Source organism: Polypterus senegalus, chromosome 12 (genome assembly GCF_016835505.1).
Source record: "Polypterus senegalus isolate Bchr_013 chromosome 12, ASM1683550v1, whole genome shotgun sequence".
In the NCBI taxonomy this organism is placed as follows: domain Eukaryota; kingdom Metazoa; phylum Chordata; class Cladistia; order Polypteriformes; family Polypteridae; genus Polypterus; species Polypterus senegalus.
Genome location: NC_053165.1, coordinates 57,125,698 through 57,144,059, shown reverse-complemented (window position 1 = coordinate 57,144,059; position 18,362 = coordinate 57,125,698). Strand labels below are relative to the sequence as shown.

Here is an 18,362-nt window from a genome sequence, read left to right as displayed (position 1 = left end):
GCCTATATAAGGCCGTCCGTCGCTCCGGTCTCTACATTCCCTTCCTTGCTTCGCCATGGGATTCCGTCTCCCTGTTGATAACTGCAGCCTTTTTATTTAATCTACGGCTTCTCCACTGTTTTATTGTTCGTTTATTATGATTATAGTTATTGTTTAGGTATTTTAGACTTACTTTACATTGTTCAGGTACCCATTTCCTTTATCGTTCCAACCGTACCCCCATTACCATGTCTATCGAGGTGATCATCATCGATCAAAGAACTGTCACTTACTGAGTGGTTTCCATGCCCGGAGATGGCAGCTACCTTTTCCATTCTCTGTGTTACATATTGCATGGCCATATCAGGCTCACTCTTGATATCCGGAGGAACATTGTGTCTTATGTATTGAATGACTGGGACAGGTTCAAGATGTGGACTGATGACGGTACAGGAGATAATTATACTACACAGGAGCACTATAAGAGTGAAATGCTTAAGCCCTTCACCTATGGTTCTGCATGTGAGTTGATGGCTGCTGCTGAATTTGATCGGTTGTCGCTTTTAAGTGTACCGAAATGGCCAAATATTTTACACCTTTCGACAACCGCCAATGCCTCTTAAACATCTTAGATTGACAGGTGACGATTTCAGTAGTGGACACTTTGATGTTTATGAATGTTTAAACTCTCAAAAGCTTATTGCGAAGTTATCGATGAAACTGGTTGTATACTTACAACGCTCGACAGATGCCGAATGTCACTTCAACACAAGTCCTGCAAATACTGTCGTAATTGAAACAAACCATGAAACTCAAACCGATTATGACAGCGGCAATCAAAACTGTGAGATTTGAAACAAGATTACTTTTCACATGACTGCTACTGTACGTTGCATGCTCAAGAGTAAGCTCAGCGCACAGGTTGGTCATATTACAACCGGAGGGCCGAACTGACAATGTGGTATACAAAGAGATCCTTAACAAATAATTATTGGTATATTTTCCCTCAGTTTAAAAAGGTTTAATTTTCTTCTTAATAAAAATTTTAAGGCAGTACTTTGCCGCTGCGAAGCGCGGGTATTTTGCTAGTAATATATATATATATATATATATACACACACAGATACACATAAATATATAAAAATATTATATATATAGAGAAACAATATATTTATACTTTTTCATTCTTTTCTTACTTAAGAGTAAGCAAGCATATATATAAATAAATATAAATATATATAAAAATAACATTTTATATAAACAACGTTATATATAAAGATTAAAAAAGGTTCCGGAAGTGAAACCCTAATCACGTGCTCATGGCAAACGTCTGTGTCACCTGATTGAACACACCCTACTCACGTGACAACACAGGCCTGACGCCCTAATTGGGGGTGAAGAGAGTTGGTTACGTTACTGTTATTTTGAACTATTGAACAATTAGGCTGGAGTTGGGTTTTTCCTTCTCTTCTGCTTCATCTAAACGGTAGGTGTCGTAGTGTTTTTTTGTCTTTAATTAAAGTCGTAAAGGTATCGCTAACGATAGCAGACGTTTGCTCAATGTGAGGTACCTAAGTCATACGCGCTGGCGTTGATTTACATGGGTTTGGGTGCGTCTTAGATTTTAAGTCAGTAGGGATTTAGCAACTTCTGATCTGTGACAAAGCACTTTTTATGACACTTCAACATCGTGTGACAATGTAATAATAAGCGCGCGAAAGTAAAATACATTAGTTGGATGAAACAGAGGATGTGTTAAAGCAAAGTAACGCAGTGTCACCACTCTGCGATTTACATAATGATAAATAGTTTATTATTGCAATAAGGATGAAGCAAAATATACGCATTTGCAGTTAAATATTGATCGAGTGTTCTAAAGTCTATACACTACTCGTAATAATGTCTAGTCAGATCTTTGTAGAGTGTATATCAGAGTACGTGGACTAATGGTTGAGCGTCTTCTTGAGGCACACTGTTGATACACCCCGCAAACTAGTCCTGTTCCCTCCTGAAGATATTCAAGCTTCCTATTCTAAAATCTTTGATAGATACTTTATTAATACCCTCGGGGAAATTCAGGCGCCCAATAGCTCAAACACATCAGTAAAAATAAGCAAGGAGAACAAACATAGATAGATAGATAGATAGATAGATAGATAGATAGATAAAGTACAAGTGGGTCACTTGTTACAGTGGTGACTAGGTCAGGAATCGCTTGTATTGAAAACAGCATTATATAATCTCACGGCAGTAGTAACGAGTGATCTTCTGAAGATTTCTGTTCTATAGTGCTGTGATAGAAGACGACTGCTACGTTTACTCCTCTGAACCACCAAAATGTGGTGGAGAGGGCGACAGCTATTGTCAAAGATGGCCTGTACCTTTACACCCTTACACTATACTGCCGAAGTTTTCATGGATTTCACAATTTTCCTGTATTTCAAGTTATATTCAAAATATTTTTGAAATTTATGACCTATTACTACAGTTTACCTTGTGTAGTATGTAAAACACCCAGTGATTTTAGCATCTATAATGTGCACCTTGTAAAATTAGGATTGTTTGCTCTCCACAAATAAATAATGTATTTTGGTCTTCTTTCTTAATTAAAATGATGTAGGTAGGCTAATTGTACTTGCTTTGAAATAGGATAACCATTAAAAAATATTTTATGCTTAGCAGAAGTACAAATTTTTTACTAGGATAAATTTCTGTAATATATTCTTAACAAATCTTTAAATCTCACTGTTCTCTCTAATTCCCAACAGAGCAATGTCAGCCTATCCTAAAAATTACAACCCCTTTGCAGATGATGATGATAAACCAGATGTTGCAGGTTTTGGGAAAAGTTCTGGCTGGGATGACTCATCAGAGGAAAGACGCTCGGAGGCAGAAGAGCGTCAGAGACGCCTGCACCAAGAAGTGATGCATACAGCACAGTCGGCCCTCGACAGCTCTAACCGATCAGTTTCTCTCATTTATGACTCTGAGAAGACGGGTGCTGAGACAGCAGAGGTGCACTTAATATTTATACTTTGCAACACAGCTTACAGTAAGATGTGTAACTGATGTTCCAAGACGTGTTAAATCTGGTTCATGTAATAACGAATACATTATTTAAAAAGCTCCCTTCAGATGGTAATAAAGTATTGCTTCCTTTCTGACCTACTGTTAGATATACAATTGATCTATCTATCTCGCATATAATTGCTTTAAAACCTATGCATTTAGCCACCCTCCAGCATATTTTACTACTAAAAAAGGTGGAATTAAATATACCAGACATTTGTTATAATCTATTTCAAACTAATGTCATTTTGACACTATAGTAAAATATATAGACACTTTATTTAAAAATGTGTAACTTATATGATTTCAAATGCAGACCTGTTCAGGGAATTTTGTAAGATCCTTAGCCAGTTAGTCTGCTTTTTTGAAACTGAGGAAGTATGTCTAAATCTGCCCTTGAGCAACTGCTGTAGGTTATGAAAACATATTTGCTTATCAGGAAAAAAAGTTCCCCCTCCATGAAACAGTATTTGAACTTTTTAGAGATACAGTAGAGTCTCGCTTATCTGACATAAATGGGCCAGCAGAACGTTCGGATAAGCGAAACTGTTGGATAATGGGATTTGCTAAGAAAAAGCCTATTAAACGTCAAACTATGTTATAATTTTACACATTACGAACCTAATAATCATGTTTTACAACAAAACAACAGAGTAAATTAACTGAAAAAATGAACTTACAGTAACAGAATTGTCTGAAGTTAAATACAGTATGTACTGTACTTAAGTTCAGTCCTGTGATGATTTAAAGACATTTTTGATCTTTAGTCTGGTTCCTTATGAGTGCCGTTTCTTCACTGCCAAGTCTCGCCATCTTTGCAGCATCATTATGTCGATTCCTGTAGCTTCTTCTTGCTGCTCAATGTAATTAATTGCATCACTCATATACTCAACATCCGTACGAGCGTATACTGTTTACTACAGCATTGTGACTGCGTGTGTCTGTGTTTGTGCTGTGACATGCGAGACCCCGTCTTGCACCTGAAAACAAGAAGCTGAGTCTTAGTACTTTAGCAACACCAGCTTTATTCAGCTTGAAACAGCAACAGCGCGGTTATTTATTGTAGCGGGATCTGCCACTCTCCTATACACAGACACAGTAGTCAGGCAGGGTCGGGGGGAAAGTAATACTGTGCCCTGCGCATTTATAATGTTCCTTGTATCACCCATCGACAGCAGACACTTATAGCATGTCCGCGATCTTTTTGGATTCGCTTTTATGGTGAACTGCTACAGCGCTGGGAGACTGCGATTGCTTTGGGACTGTCTTCATATGTCGTCCTGTTGGGTGGAATCCCATAAGAGTTTAGAAACTCACTCGCACCAGCCATGATTCTTTTCAATGTTAAAGTGCAGGTTAACTTGCTTTATGTATTTTTACTTTATATTTTGTATTAATCATTTTTATATGAATAGTTTTGGGTTGTGGAACGAATCATCTGAGTTTCCATTATTTCTTATGGGGAAATTTGCATTGATATACTGTACTTTGGACTGCGAGCACTTTTCCGGAACGAATTATGCTCGCAAACCGAGGTTCCACTGTAATTAGTTGCTGTAGAGTTGGGAGCAACAAAAAATAGACTACACTCACATTCGCAACTTGCAGTTCTTGTTGCCGATTGATGCGTTTTTTTGTTTGTTTGTTTTTTTTTTGCGTTGGGACGTCAGATAATGCGGAATGTCGGATAAGCGAAGGTAGGATAAGCGAGACTCTACTGTATGTACAATAAATTCAAGTTCTTATTCCAGTGCACTATGACTAGTATGGAAATGTTTAAAGTTATTACATTTAAAATATCTAGGAATATTTCATACAATGTAGATCATATTTCTGTTTTAAATTATCTTCATTTTTCTGTATTACATTTCAATAAAGTTAATTTCATTAGTTTATACTGTGTAGTCTTAGTTTAAAATATGTCTTAATGTCATGGCAAAACAATGGTAAAGCGCAAAATGAGAACTGGGTTTGAATTCTGGCCCAGTTACTGCCTGTTTCAGGGTTTCATGTTCTTTCTGTTTTTACCTCTGTTGTTGTTGTAGTATATTTTTTCTTTAATATTCCAAAACATGTAGATTTCAGTAATTGGTGACTATACATTGTTATTATTTGCACTGCAGTGGGTTACCTTTAAATTCAGGGTTGTTTTTTCCCCTTGAGCCCAGAGCATTTGGAATAGGCTTCAGTTTTAATGCCAATCAATGTAATATACACATCTCTTAGATACTTAAGTACCTGAAGAGAATCTCTGCATAGAAAATGGCAGGTCAGGAATTTCTAGAGTTGCAACGTGACAACACTAACCACTCCAGAACGGTGGTGTTCTTATACTAACAATATGGCCTTAAAGCCTAATTTTTAATTTTTTTTTGTAGGGTATATTTTTATAAGCATTTGAGGTTAATCATCTTAAAACTGTATCATGGTTAAATTGCAACATATGTGTATTCTTGCACAGAATTTACACATTTCATCACAAAAAAGTTGACAAATATGACAACCCTATTTCATTTATCGAAGTTGTATTTAGTTAGCTAGAAACTGACTTGATTCTCTCCTTCAGTGATATCTTAACAGCTTTTTCCTGTTTATAGTGAACTTCCTCTTGAATTCTCCAGTTGACACTAAGTACACCTTTTTCTGCTTAGTTAGAAACAAACCTTAAATATTTGTTTGAAAATAAGTACACAAGATTCTAACATGACTGTTTATCATATACATATGTAGGGAGCTATTTCTATATTAGCAAAATCTTTAAAAATCTATGCTTTACTTCTTCTTCTTTCGGCTGGTCCCGTTAGGGGTTGCTACAGCGGATCATCTTCTTCCATATCTTTCTGTCCTCTGCATCTTGTTCTGTCACACAGATCACCTTCATGTCCTCTTTCACCACATTCATAAACCTCCTCTTAGGCTTTCCTCTTTTCTTCTTCTCTTGCAGCTCTATCCTTAGCATCCTTCTCCCAATATACTCAGCATTTTTCCTCTGCATATGTCCAAACCAACGCAGTCTCGCCTCTCTGACTTTGTCTCCCAGTCGTCCAACTTGAGTTGACCCTCTAATGTCCTCATTTCTTATCCTGTCTATCCTCGTCACACACAATGGAAATCTTAGCATCTTTAACTCTGCTACCTCTAGCTCTGTCTCCTGCTTTCTGGTCAGTGCCACCGTCTCCAACCCATATAACATAGCTAGTCCCACTATTGTCCTGTAGACCTTCCCTTTCACTCTTCCTGATACCCCATGTGTCACAAATCACTCCTGCCACTCTTCTCCACCCATTCCACCCTGCCTGCACTCTTTTTCACCTCTCTTCCACAATCCCCATTACTCTGTACTGTTAATCACAAGTAGTTAAACTCCTCAACCTGCTCCCTACTCTTGCAACAGATCACAATGTCATCAGCAAACGTCATAATCCACAAGGACTCCTGTCTAATCTTGTCTGTCAACCTGCCCATCACCATTGCAAATAAGAAAGAGCTCAGAGCCGATCCCTGATGTAATCCCACCTCCACTTTGAATGTATCCGTCACTTCTACCGCAGACTTCACCACGGTCACACTTTCCTCATACATATCCTGTACCACTCTTGCGTACTTCTCTGCCACTCCCGACTTAACTCCTCTCGAGGCACCCTGTCATATGCTTTCTCCAGGTCCACAAACACACATTCTTGTCCGCATATTGATTTGGCAAAGTTTTCCACCGGATGCCCTTCCTGATGTAACCCTCCACATTTATCCAGGCTTGGGACCAGCATGAAGGAACACACTGATTTGTGCATCCCCTGTGGCTGGGTTATGCTTTACTACTATTTTATGTATTGATATTCAGTTTTTCTAAGCAGCAAAAAGACTAAAATTGTACTGTACACATGGCACTCTAAATAAAATGCAGTTTGACCTTGTTCCAATGAGCATTGAGTAAAGCAGTAACATACAAGAAACAGAGCAGTAAGCTTACAGGAATCTAAACCTCCCTAATTCAGGGTCTCAGGGTGCCAGAGTCTGTTATGGAAGAACTGGGCACAAGGCAGGGACAGCCCTGAAAATGATACTAGTCGTTTACAAGGCTCACTAACACAAGGGCCAATTTGGAATCGCCAATTAGCCTAACTTGCCCATCTTTGGGAATCTTTATGGGAATCATCATCATATAAAAGTCAATGTACCAAAATTAAAACATTACTAAGAAAACAATATACATATTAATATAAAGAAGCCATGTTCCTTAAATCTCCTTTGTAGGAGCTGATGCGTCAAGGTGAGGCCCTGAAACGAACAGAAAAGATGCTGGACAATATGGACCAAAGCTTGAACGTTAGCCAGAGGCACATCAACAATATAAAAAGTGTGTTTGGAGGAATTGTAAATTATTTTAAAAGTAAACCAGAACCTAAACCTGAACCAGCACAATCACAACAATACAAAGCAAATCCAAAGTGAGTATGGCATTTTGCAGGTTGTTTTTGTAAATGTAGGTGGATTTTCTTTGTCAGGGGAAATTCTAAGGTGTTTAAGGAAAATCAAAGAAAAAGTGTGAAGTTTTAATGTTTCCAAATAGCAACAATAATCAGAACAGCTAAAAAATGTATTCATTAAATGCTTGCTTACATACCAGGATGGTGTGAACTAGGAGCATTGCCTTTATATCTTATTTTATGTTTATTAATTCATAACTGTCTACTATTTCAGGACACTGAATATACATTTACAAAATATAACACGTACAGCATGATAAATAGTAATGAACACTAGACATTAAAATAATAATAGTTAAATAAATTTGACTTGCTTGCCATGTATCACTGAGGTAATTATTTTTATCAATATGAAGAATTTGAGCTTATTCAGTAATGAATGAATATGATATCAGGGAGGGTGAAATAAATCCCGATTTCATACAGAACCTGCTACATCTGTCTCTTTATAAAGGTTTATCCATTATTACCCAAAGGGTGAAATCCATCTTACGGCTTCCTCTTCTGGGAATGGTAACATCTAGGAATATCCATCCATTATCCAACCCACTCTATCCTAACTACAGGGTCACGGGGGTTTGCTGGAGCCAATCCCAGCCAACACAGGGCGCAAGGCAGGAACCAATCCCGGGCAGGGTGCCAACCCACTGCAAGACACGCACACCCACCACACACTGCATGCATGTTTGTGGACTGTTGGAGAAAACCCACGCAGACACGGGGAGAACATGCAAACTCCACGCAGGTAGGACCTGGGAAGCGAACCGGGTCTCCTAACTGCGAGGCAGCAGCGCTACCACTGCGCCACCGTGTTTTTCTCATGACCTTTGGAGGTCAGAGTGCAGAGTCATGGAGACAATGTAGGCTGTACAGTAAACAAGTCAGAGATGATCCATTAACTTTTAAGTGGCAGTTATTATTGTAAAGGAATATTAAAATGGAACTGCATTTTCATCCAGATAAATTCTAAATGAAATGTTTTAAAAATTCCTATCTAATATCTGTAACACAGGTGTATTAGATTACTAACAATAATCTTAAACAGGACATTGTTTATTCCAAAGTTGAAAGTTATTTAAAATTAGAATTTATGCAAAAATGCAACAATGTTAAAATTATGCATCTAGATCTAGTTAAATGACGTAAACATCACTTTGTCCCTCGTTTTGTTTTTGCTTTTAAAGAGAGACTACTCTAAATTTTAAAAGCTTCTACCTAGGAAAAAGCTGCTATCAAGTAGACATTAACTTGAAAGTATATCACAGACTATAGAACAATATTTTCAATAATGGTACTTTTATATTAGTTTTGGATATGGTAGAAAGTAAGTCTTAAGTTGTTTACATATAAACTTAGATGTGTTTTTGCTTGACAGATTTTCACTGAACGAAAAGACCCTTTTCTGCCTAAATGTTTGTTTGTATTTGATGTTTTGTGTATTATTTTTTAGCATTTGTATTTCTTGTGTGGCAGAATAAGTTATTAAATTTTACATTGTACTCCATTTCACTTCATTTTGACACCATACAACTGACCCCTCATGTAACTTTATTCTTGGTTTGGATCCCCGCCCAACTCGGCAAAGGTAATATGCAACAGTATATCTTTCCTGTCACCCTTTTTGACCTTGGTATAACCAGGACTGCTCTCAGATGGTTTGAAACCTTTATCCTAGACAAATCCCACTATGTATCACGACAAAGAAAGAGATGTCAAGGGTGCATCAGACATACACAGGGGTGGCTCAAGGATCAGTGCTGGTCTTGAGTCTTCTCTATGTACACCACCTCACTGGGCCCCATGATCCAATCCCATTGTTTCTCCTTTCAGTGCTATGCTGACGATACACAGCTAGCTGTACCTGTCTTTCCCTCTCGGGGACAACATGGTATCGGCTAGAGTCTCTTAAAAGACTTAACTGTTATTTCAGTCTGGATGAAGGGCCGCCATCATATTTATCTCAACCTGGCAAAGACTGAACTTCTTACTATGTTGGCTGGCCAGTCTAACTCCCCATCTCTGTACAACTTCCCTCATAGTCTCTAACACCTGCCAAGTCAGCCCACTGACTTGGAGTGGTGACTGATGAGCAGTTATCTTTCACTGACCACATTTCACTTGTCTGTCATTCTTGTTGGTTTACTCTGTATAATATCCACAAAGTCAAACCTTATCTGACTGAGTATACAGCACAATTCTGGTCTATGTATGGATTACTGCATCTCACTAATAGCAGGAGAATCAGCATGTGCCAGTAAGCCACTGCAGATGGTCCAAAATGCAGCAGTCCGACTTGGTGCCATCTCTGTGTGGTATCAAGTCTCAATCCAGATTCTTTTCATACGTTGTTCCTAATTGGTGGAACAAGATAACCACCTCCATCAGAACTGTTGGCTCCCTCAGTGAGTTTAATGTAAATATTTTTCAAATTGTTAAATGTGAATACTGTATGTCTTTTTTTTTTTTGTTTGTGCTAGTTTTACAGCTGTTCACTTTTGATCAACTTTTGTTGCATGTCCTGCTATATTTATTCAAAACAGTCCCTAGACTGATGTTACTCAATTATGTTGACCTCCTTTGTATGTCTCTTTGAATAAAACTGGCTGCTAAGCAACTAAATGTAAATGTAAATATGCAGAGGAATATATCCAAAAACAATGTATTGGGTTTACTTCCCAAAACAAGATTAGGCTCTTTGTTTTTTTAGCTATAGGGACCACAAATTCCCTGGTGACATTTTGTTGGATAATTTGCTCAGCATCTGCTGCATAAGGAGGTTAATTTGGTGCCATTTCCTATTTGTCTTATAATATTTGGTAGTTGACAATACCTGTTAACATTAATGTATACGTTTTAACCTGTTCTAACAACATTACTGACTGAAATTATAACTGTTTATATATAAAAGATCTGATGATGATATTCTTTTCCTTTGTGTTTTATTTACTGAGACTCGAAGAAGCATTTTCCCAGAGTAAAGGTCAAGAAGAAAAATATCAAGCAAGTCACCCAAATCTAAGAAAAATTGACACGTCAGGTATGTTATACTCATTCTCTATTGACTAGTGTGGCTGTTGAGATACTGGTTTTAATTAAACATTTCTGTCGAAAATGTATATTTTCTCCTGTGCCATCACAGTTGTATAGTTTTTCATTTTTTAATGCAATATACTGTATGTAGTAGAACTTATTCTTATATCTTATTTTATCACCTTGTGTGTAAAAGCATCTTGCAGTAGCAAAACGTGCACCTCACTATAGTTCTAAAGTTACTTTTAACTCAAATATTTAGTATAATGTTGATCAAGCATAAATCCAAGGTTGATCCCATATAATTTCACGATAGATTTCCAAATCCAAAATGTCACTTTGAAGTCTAAATTTTCAAAATTTAACATTTCAATATTGTCTTGATGAAAAGGACAATTAGGCATTTAAGCAGTACAACAGGTGTGTTTTATGAAATGTATATGTAATACATTGTCATTAAGTAAATAAAAAGTGAAGTCTTTATTATGAAAATATAGAAGGTCTGTTAATTGGGGAAAAAATGGCAACAAATTTTGGCTTACATAGACATGATTTAAATTACAGAACAGTGTCTATCATTTGTTTAGTCTGAAACCTAGATATTTGCTATTTCTGAGTCTTGTTTATTACTTGAATTTTCAAATGTTACCTCTTGACCTTCTTGGACAAGTCTAGTGCTTGGGTGTATTATGGTTTTCCTCCAAATGTGACACCATAAGCCAAGTCAGAAAAAGTTTAGATTATATAGTGGTTTCTTTTTGGTTTTCTGGGTATAAATTTTTGTAAATATGAACAAGAAGCAACTTCAAGTTGGGTTTTATATTTGTAATTAATTCATGCCATTTTTCAGAGATCCATTTTCACTTTGACATTAAACAGTCTTCGTCTAATTTCTGCTATTCAGTGTTAAAAATGTCAAATCTACTGTAAGTGTTGTATATTAATAAAATGTAAAAACTTCCAAGGTGGTGAATTGTTTTATAGGTGATGTATGTATTGCATATTGTTTCATTGAAAATGGGGCTAATGTGTGATGATGTTAAACAAAAATGCTGAGGCATTCAAATGACACTCTGGTGGTATTAAGACAACATTCCCATAACCACCACAGTACTTGCATATATGTTTCTCTTCAACACCTACCCTACCTTTTCCCTTGCGGTAACCTTATTCCCACTTCATGTCTGGAATAAAATCAGGCCAGGGCAGGAACACCAGGGTAGAACCCCTGGGGGGTTATCATATATTGCACTAGAAAGACAAGTTACATAGTCCTTGGTATTCTCCAGATCAGCTGGGCCTTACTCTGCAGCACTCTCTGAACCCAGCAGTACCAACTCTGATCTTTTTTATATATACTAGCTGTGTAAAGAAACTATTGAAATCGTCACAAAAAAAATTGAAATGTAGAGATGTCATTTAATTGAAAGGAACTACTCTGGGCATCTCTCTCCTAGGAGGATTTGTTTTAGCGACGCTTGCGCATTAGTGGTGGGAGGAAAAGTAAAAGGGATACCATTTTGCCGATGTTAGCGGCTAAGTGACTTTGTCTTTCTTCTGAGGTTTAGTTTTTCTGACGTGCTCACCTTGCTTGTATTATTAGCAGCTAAGCGAGTTTTCTATTTTCTCGGAGGCAGAACCCTTGCCCTGACTCCACCTCTCACTTCCGGGCCAGACAGACACAATTCCACATGTGGAAATTTTTATTTATATACCTATACTAATAAAATTCAAAGCCCTCACTGACGGATTGACTGACTGACTCACTAACTCATCACTAATTCTCCAACTTCCAGTGTAGCTAGAAGGCTGAAATTTGGCAGGCTCATTCCTTACAGCTTACTTACAAAAGTTAGGCAGGTTTCATTTCGAAATTCTACGTGTAACGGTCATAACTGGAACCTACTTATGTACATATATACCGGCCATAGCCGCAGCTCGGTCACCATGTGAGGCGGAGTTACGTCCCTCATCGTCACGCCCCCCACGTAATTGAGTGCCTGCCCAATACCGTCCGTCACTGGCAATCCAATAGAAACACTCTACCGCTAAATATTCACGGGTGAAGGGCCGTGCTTATGCAGAAGAAGATGAGATGGTCAGGGAAACTCAGCGAAACTGTGAGAGAAACTTTTAAGTGCCGGGTCTTAGCTAAAATTAAATAATCCCGTGGAGATCGTACAACATAGCACAAGCACAGCTGAGAACCTTCAATGCATGTACACCGAGCGGCTCACGTGAACTGACTGTGAACGCAGTACGCAGACAAAAAACAGCTCCAAAGAGTGCTGAACAAAAAACGCATTACACAATTGAGAAGGCCGCAAAAGAATATCAAGTGAGTGACACATACAAGCATATTCATAAGTGCAGCTACTGCAGAAACAAAGCACACGGTGGAAAAAGTCAATGTCCCGCTAAAGAAAGACAGTGTGTCACGTCTCAGATAAAGAAGAAGACAAGCTGTTTATTGATGCAGTAAGAAACGAATCGATTAATGAAACCTGTTATCCAGTTACGATTGACAAACACGGAATGTAACTTGAACACAACACATCCTACAAATACGAACCTGATTGAAAGAAATAATGATAATCAAATCCTTGATGACAGCAACACTCATAGCACTCACAAAACAATCACTGTATATTGACAATCATGTTATGTTATTTTTAAAATGTTCCCCGCCATGTGACTCTAATAGAATCTTCCTACATTAAACCCACACTGAATTGAAAGGTAACTAACTCTGTGTTAGCTTAGCGTGGGTGTGCTCAGTGGTGATTTGATGCCTTTTCTAAAGTTGCTGCGCTGGTAGAACCTGCAGTGTAAATTGTTAAGACTTGTGTACTTCCCTTGACCACTACAGAGAATCAGAGTAGTATATTCAAGCCATGTGATATTTCTCAGAACATTAGCTACTTGTAAATCTAACAACTTACTTACAAATATCCATGTTTTTAAAAATCATTAATCTGTTCATTGGTATACAATATGAGTAGTTGTTCTAGTACTGCAGTGCATATTATAGTTTATCAGCTATATTTATATTTTTGTAGGCTTTGGTGCTGGAGACATTGAAGCCTCTCAAGAAAGGAATGGATATTCCAAAAATAAGCAACTGTCTGATGTTCACAAGCAACTTGACAGAAACTTGGGTAAATAGATCATTAATAAATATTGTGATATGCTTCCTTGCCATCCTGTACCCTCCTCTACATCTTTATTTAGGAGGAATAGTCTGTCCTGTAGGGTTTAAGCATCATATATGCCAGAAGTAAACCACTTGGCACCTCTTTACTCTGCAGAATTGATACAAATGTGGAACTAATACATACTGTATTCTGTATATGTGGGATGAAGAGTTGCTGTATATGTATCAAGGTTTTTCTTTAATTGGTGTGTGCCTGATCCCCGCAGCAGGAAGTCTAACAAACAGTCACATTGGTACTTTGGAAAAATTCAGAATTATTTAATTTTTTTTTTAATTTAATACTATTTTCTTTTTACAGACGACATGTCTGCTGGTCTGTCTCGCTTGAAGAATCTTGGCCTAGGACTGCAGAATGAAATAGATGATCAGGACCTCATAATTGACAGAATAACAGGAAAAACAGATCACTTGGATTGCAGAATCACATCTACAAACCAACAACTAAAAAAGCTTTAACAAACATTACAGTGTCATTGGTTTGTTAATATATGAAGTTAACTTTTTTTAACCTGTCAGTGGTAATTAAAAGTGAATGTAAAGCACTTTTATTACTCCATCTTGCTGAACACAATTTACAATCCAAAATGGACAACTGTGCAAATTGGTTATAATTTGGTATAACTATTCCAAGTCCTTGTGTGATAATTCATACCCTTTGCCTACATTTCAAAAATAATCCCATTGTTTCTAAAAGCTTCTTGGATATTTGTCCAGGGTGATGTCTAAAGGCATAATGATTTGTTTCACAGTGTTGCTCATTGATGGCTGTTTTTTATTGTATAGTATGAATTTTAATTGAAATGTGAGTGGTGCCAATATTATTTTTGAGATAATACTTTTTTTCTAAATATGGAAAACGTACATAGTTAGCATCACAAATGTACATGCAGCCTAGAAGATTTATTTTGTTGTTTTTAGTTATACTTTGAAAAAGCTTACAAAGTTAAACAAAAGGAATGGAGCTGTTCATAAAATAACCTGATTTTGTTTGCACATAGTCACTACAAATTTAAGGATGTGCATTTATTTATTTTTCTTGAGTAACATGTATATACTATACTTAAGAATTATGAAGACATTTGTATTGTAATGGGTCATCTTACAAAAGACTCAAAGCCCAGCTAGATGTGTACACTCTATCCAGTAGCGTTTATGTAAACTTTGTATTATGTTGCTACATGCAAGTTGTATTCTTTTACCACAAACTTGTTAAATAAAGGTATCTGAATTAAGTTATGCAGGATACATACACAGTGACAAATATTTAAGGCTCAGTAGATTAAAGGTCCATCTTGGCTAATGGATTAACTTTCCAACCCTAGTAATTGTATAATGCAAGTGTATTGAGGAACTGATTGGTGTTTGTAAAAGGCAGGGCCTGCAGTACATGCTCTTAACATTTCTCATTTATTTAAACACTGCATAGTGCATGTTTATCTCTTTTACTTACAGTATTTGGTTAGGCGCTTGTCTTTCTCAGGTAAAGCTATCTTGCAATGTTTACCCTGCAGTCAGTCATGAATAATATTTTGATCTGATAGAGTACTGAAGGTCAGCTGCCCTGTTTTATGTTCTAGTAAAAATATGTGGATTTGAAAAAAAGGGGAAAGGTGGCTGTACCAGTGTAAATTGAAGTCATCACACATGACACTCGAAGTTAAGGAACACAATGTCATTCTTGCCTGTCAAAAAGTGAAGCAAACATGAGACTCATTACAATGTGGAGTCATCTTGCCATTGTACAATAAACTGCTAACTTTTGACAATTCTCGGTCCCATCTCCTATGTTCTTATTTGGTAAACTAGATCTTTTTTATATTTTGCCATTTAAAAAGTGACCAAATACTGAACCTAAAAGTGATATGCTTCAAAAGTTATGGTTTAATAAAGAAAGCTTGTTTGAAATTGAAATGTTAAATTTTATTGGTATGTAATTGATTCTTCGACATAATTCTTAAGTCTTAAGTGAATGTATATTGCAGTGGTTCAGTGCTGGTAAACGTCACATCCCCTCATTTAGTGAAATAACCAATATTCCCACTTTGTGCATTCTAGGGGATAAGGGCTACTACTAATAAAAAGTATGTATTATTTTGGCATTATGATCTAGTAGATATGTGCAATTTATTAGCTGCTTAACTATAGTCAAAAACGTGTTAATTGCTGTTTCTCCTCTCCTAGGGCCTCATGTATTGCGTACTAGGCTTGTTTCCATACTCATTTTGAGATGTACTAAAAACTAAACGTGATGTAAAGCCATGCACATTTTCACAGCAGCCTCATACCATGCATATGGTATGTACTTTCTGTTTGGTTTTGTAAACAGGCAGCACCCAGCATCAAAGGAGTGCTACTGTTTCTGTAGTCTCCCTTTCTTTTTTAGATTCACATCCATGATGCCAGCTGTATCAAATACACTAAAATTATGTGCATATTACTTACAAATTTAAGGCATTTGATTCTGTAACAATATGATGGTGCATGCAATGGCCAAACTATTCCGAACACCACCGCTTTAGTGTTACTCTCAGTGCAGCGCAAAGGATACAGCTTCTAGCCCTTGAGGACATTTACAGCACATGCTTCCTCAGGAAGGCCACTACCATCTGCATGGATTCCACTCACCCATGCCACAGTCTGTTTGAACTTCTCCCATCTGGCAAACGCTTCAGAGCCTTTCCTGCCCAGACCTTAAGGTTCAGAAATGCACTCAATCCATCAAATGGTCCCAGTGGAACTGCTTGTACTTTATAATTAAAGATGACCTCACTGTAAACTTGCATCAAAACTGTGACATTGCACAACCTGAGCCACTTTATGAACCATTTCGACTATCTGCGCTATATGTTCATGTATATTGCACTTATGGTTTCATATTGTATATTTTATTGTTTTTTTATTGTATTATCATTTTGATAGGAAAATTAGTTTATGTAGGAGTTGCATATTGAATCTCACTGTACCATACAATGACAATAAAACAAATTCAATTCAATAGAAGAGAGCGCATATTTACAGGTGATAATGACTGGCTCCTAAATCAATATAGATTTCCAAGATCTATCCTCTTGGAGCTATGTGCTGTTAGAATACTTGGATTATACATCACATCTTTTTTATGATGAAATGCATTAAGGTACATATATTACATTTTACATATAAATTAACTTCATTTTAATAATGTATACTGTTAATAATTAAATACATTGCATCCGGAAAGTATTCACAGCGCATCACTTTTTCCCCATTTTGTTATGTTCACAGGAAAAAAAATGAATTTAATCCATTTTGGAATAAGGCAGTAACATAACAAAATGGGGAAAAAGTGATGCGCTGTGAATACTTTCCGGATACACTGTATGTGGGGGCGCAGCGGTAGCAATGAGCTGGCACCCAGGCCAGGGATTGTTCCTGCCTCGCGTTATATGCTTGCTGGGAGTGCTGTGTCCCTGGATGGATGAATGGAATAATTAAACATGTATAATGAAGATTTTTCAATGCTCCTTTTTTATTACAGATGCATATTGTGTGGTTATTGGTTATGTGGAGAAAAAAAATGGAAGGACAGGAATTGACAGAGACAGTACTGCTGCAATAAAATGTTCCATCCAGGGTCAAGCACATCCCCACAAGCAATCTCTGGACAGGGTGCCAGCTCATCATTAGTACTGCACCACCATGCTTCCAGATGTTTAATACATTCTTAATGCAGTTCATCGTGAAAATGATATCAAGTATACATCTTAGTATTCTAAAATTTTCAGAGAGCTGTAATATTATGAATGTAATTCATTCTGTATGGTGATCACTGCCTGCCCACTCCTGTTGATGTAAGAGAAAGCCCGTTTAAGAAGCACATAAAGAAATTAATGACTGCATCAGGGAACACACAGAATACGAAGCATTTAAAGTGCTGCTTTAGTTACGAGGAGATTTGAGAAGCTCTAGTAAATTAAACATTGATTTCTTTGACGAAGTTTACAACATTCTATTTTATTGACAAAATAAACAATGAGATTAAAGTGGAGAGTTCAAGATTAAAGTAAACATTTCAACTTTAATCTAAACATGGACCTTTTTATTCACTGTGTCCCTATTTTTTTTCTTCTCTGTGGGCCATAATATGCTTCTGTGTGACACACAGACATTTGCCTTTTCATGTCAACTTTGGCAACTGACTATATTTGTTGGGTAATGTGCGATGTTTATGAACTTGAACTTTTGAGTACACTCCATCAGTTTCATTGTGTTGCCCATACCACTGCCTAAGCCATCAAACAGTTCATTTTTCCTTGTCTCCAATTCACTGAGTAGGACCTCCACTTTGCATTTGGTGAAATTCTTCTGTTTTTAAATATGCTTTTACCATTGTCTTTAAACAAAAGACTGAAGAGAAGGGGCTATTTATATTGATTTGCGTATTCATATATGCAAATTTCTGGGAGGAGTTGGGGTGCGGCAGAAGCATTGATTGTGAATTCTACACACATAACTGCATCACAACTGCAAGTAACAGCCATTTATTTTTCGATACAATTACCTTGTTAAAAAAAAAAAAGAATGGGCCATTTGGCATCAATTTC

General features: G+C 37.0%; 1 protein-coding gene across 1 annotated transcript; it reads left to right on the top strand.

Moving 5' to 3' along the window:
* Positions 1-1,326: 1,326 nt before the first annotated feature.
* On the top strand, positions 1,327-15,686 carry snap29 (synaptosome associated protein 29). The gene is made up of 6 exons (XM_039771536.1): positions 1,327-1,465; positions 2,748-2,994; positions 7,303-7,496; positions 10,487-10,572; positions 13,625-13,723; positions 14,078-15,686. Exons 2-6 carry the CDS (start codon positions 2,752-2,754, stop codon positions 14,233-14,235), a joined length of 780 nt encoding a protein of 259 aa, XP_039627470.1. The 5' UTR covers positions 1,327-1,465; positions 2,748-2,751; the 3' UTR covers positions 14,236-15,686.
* The last annotated feature ends 2,676 nt before the right edge of the window (positions 15,687-18,362 follow it).

Bases quoted from the DNA above. Each gene is read 5' to 3' on its own strand.
- snap29 (XM_039771536.1), top strand. From the start codon at position 2,752: ATGTCAGCCTATCCTAAAAATTACAACCCCTTTGCAGATGATGATGAT. The intron at 2,995-7,302 runs GTGCACTTAATA...TCTCCTTTGTAG, and splicing joins CGGGTGCTGAGACAGCAGAG to GAGCTGATGCGTCAAGGTGA. The intron at 10,573-13,624 runs GTATGTTATACT...ATATTTTTGTAG, and splicing joins AAGAAAAATTGACACGTCAG to GCTTTGGTGCTGGAGACATT.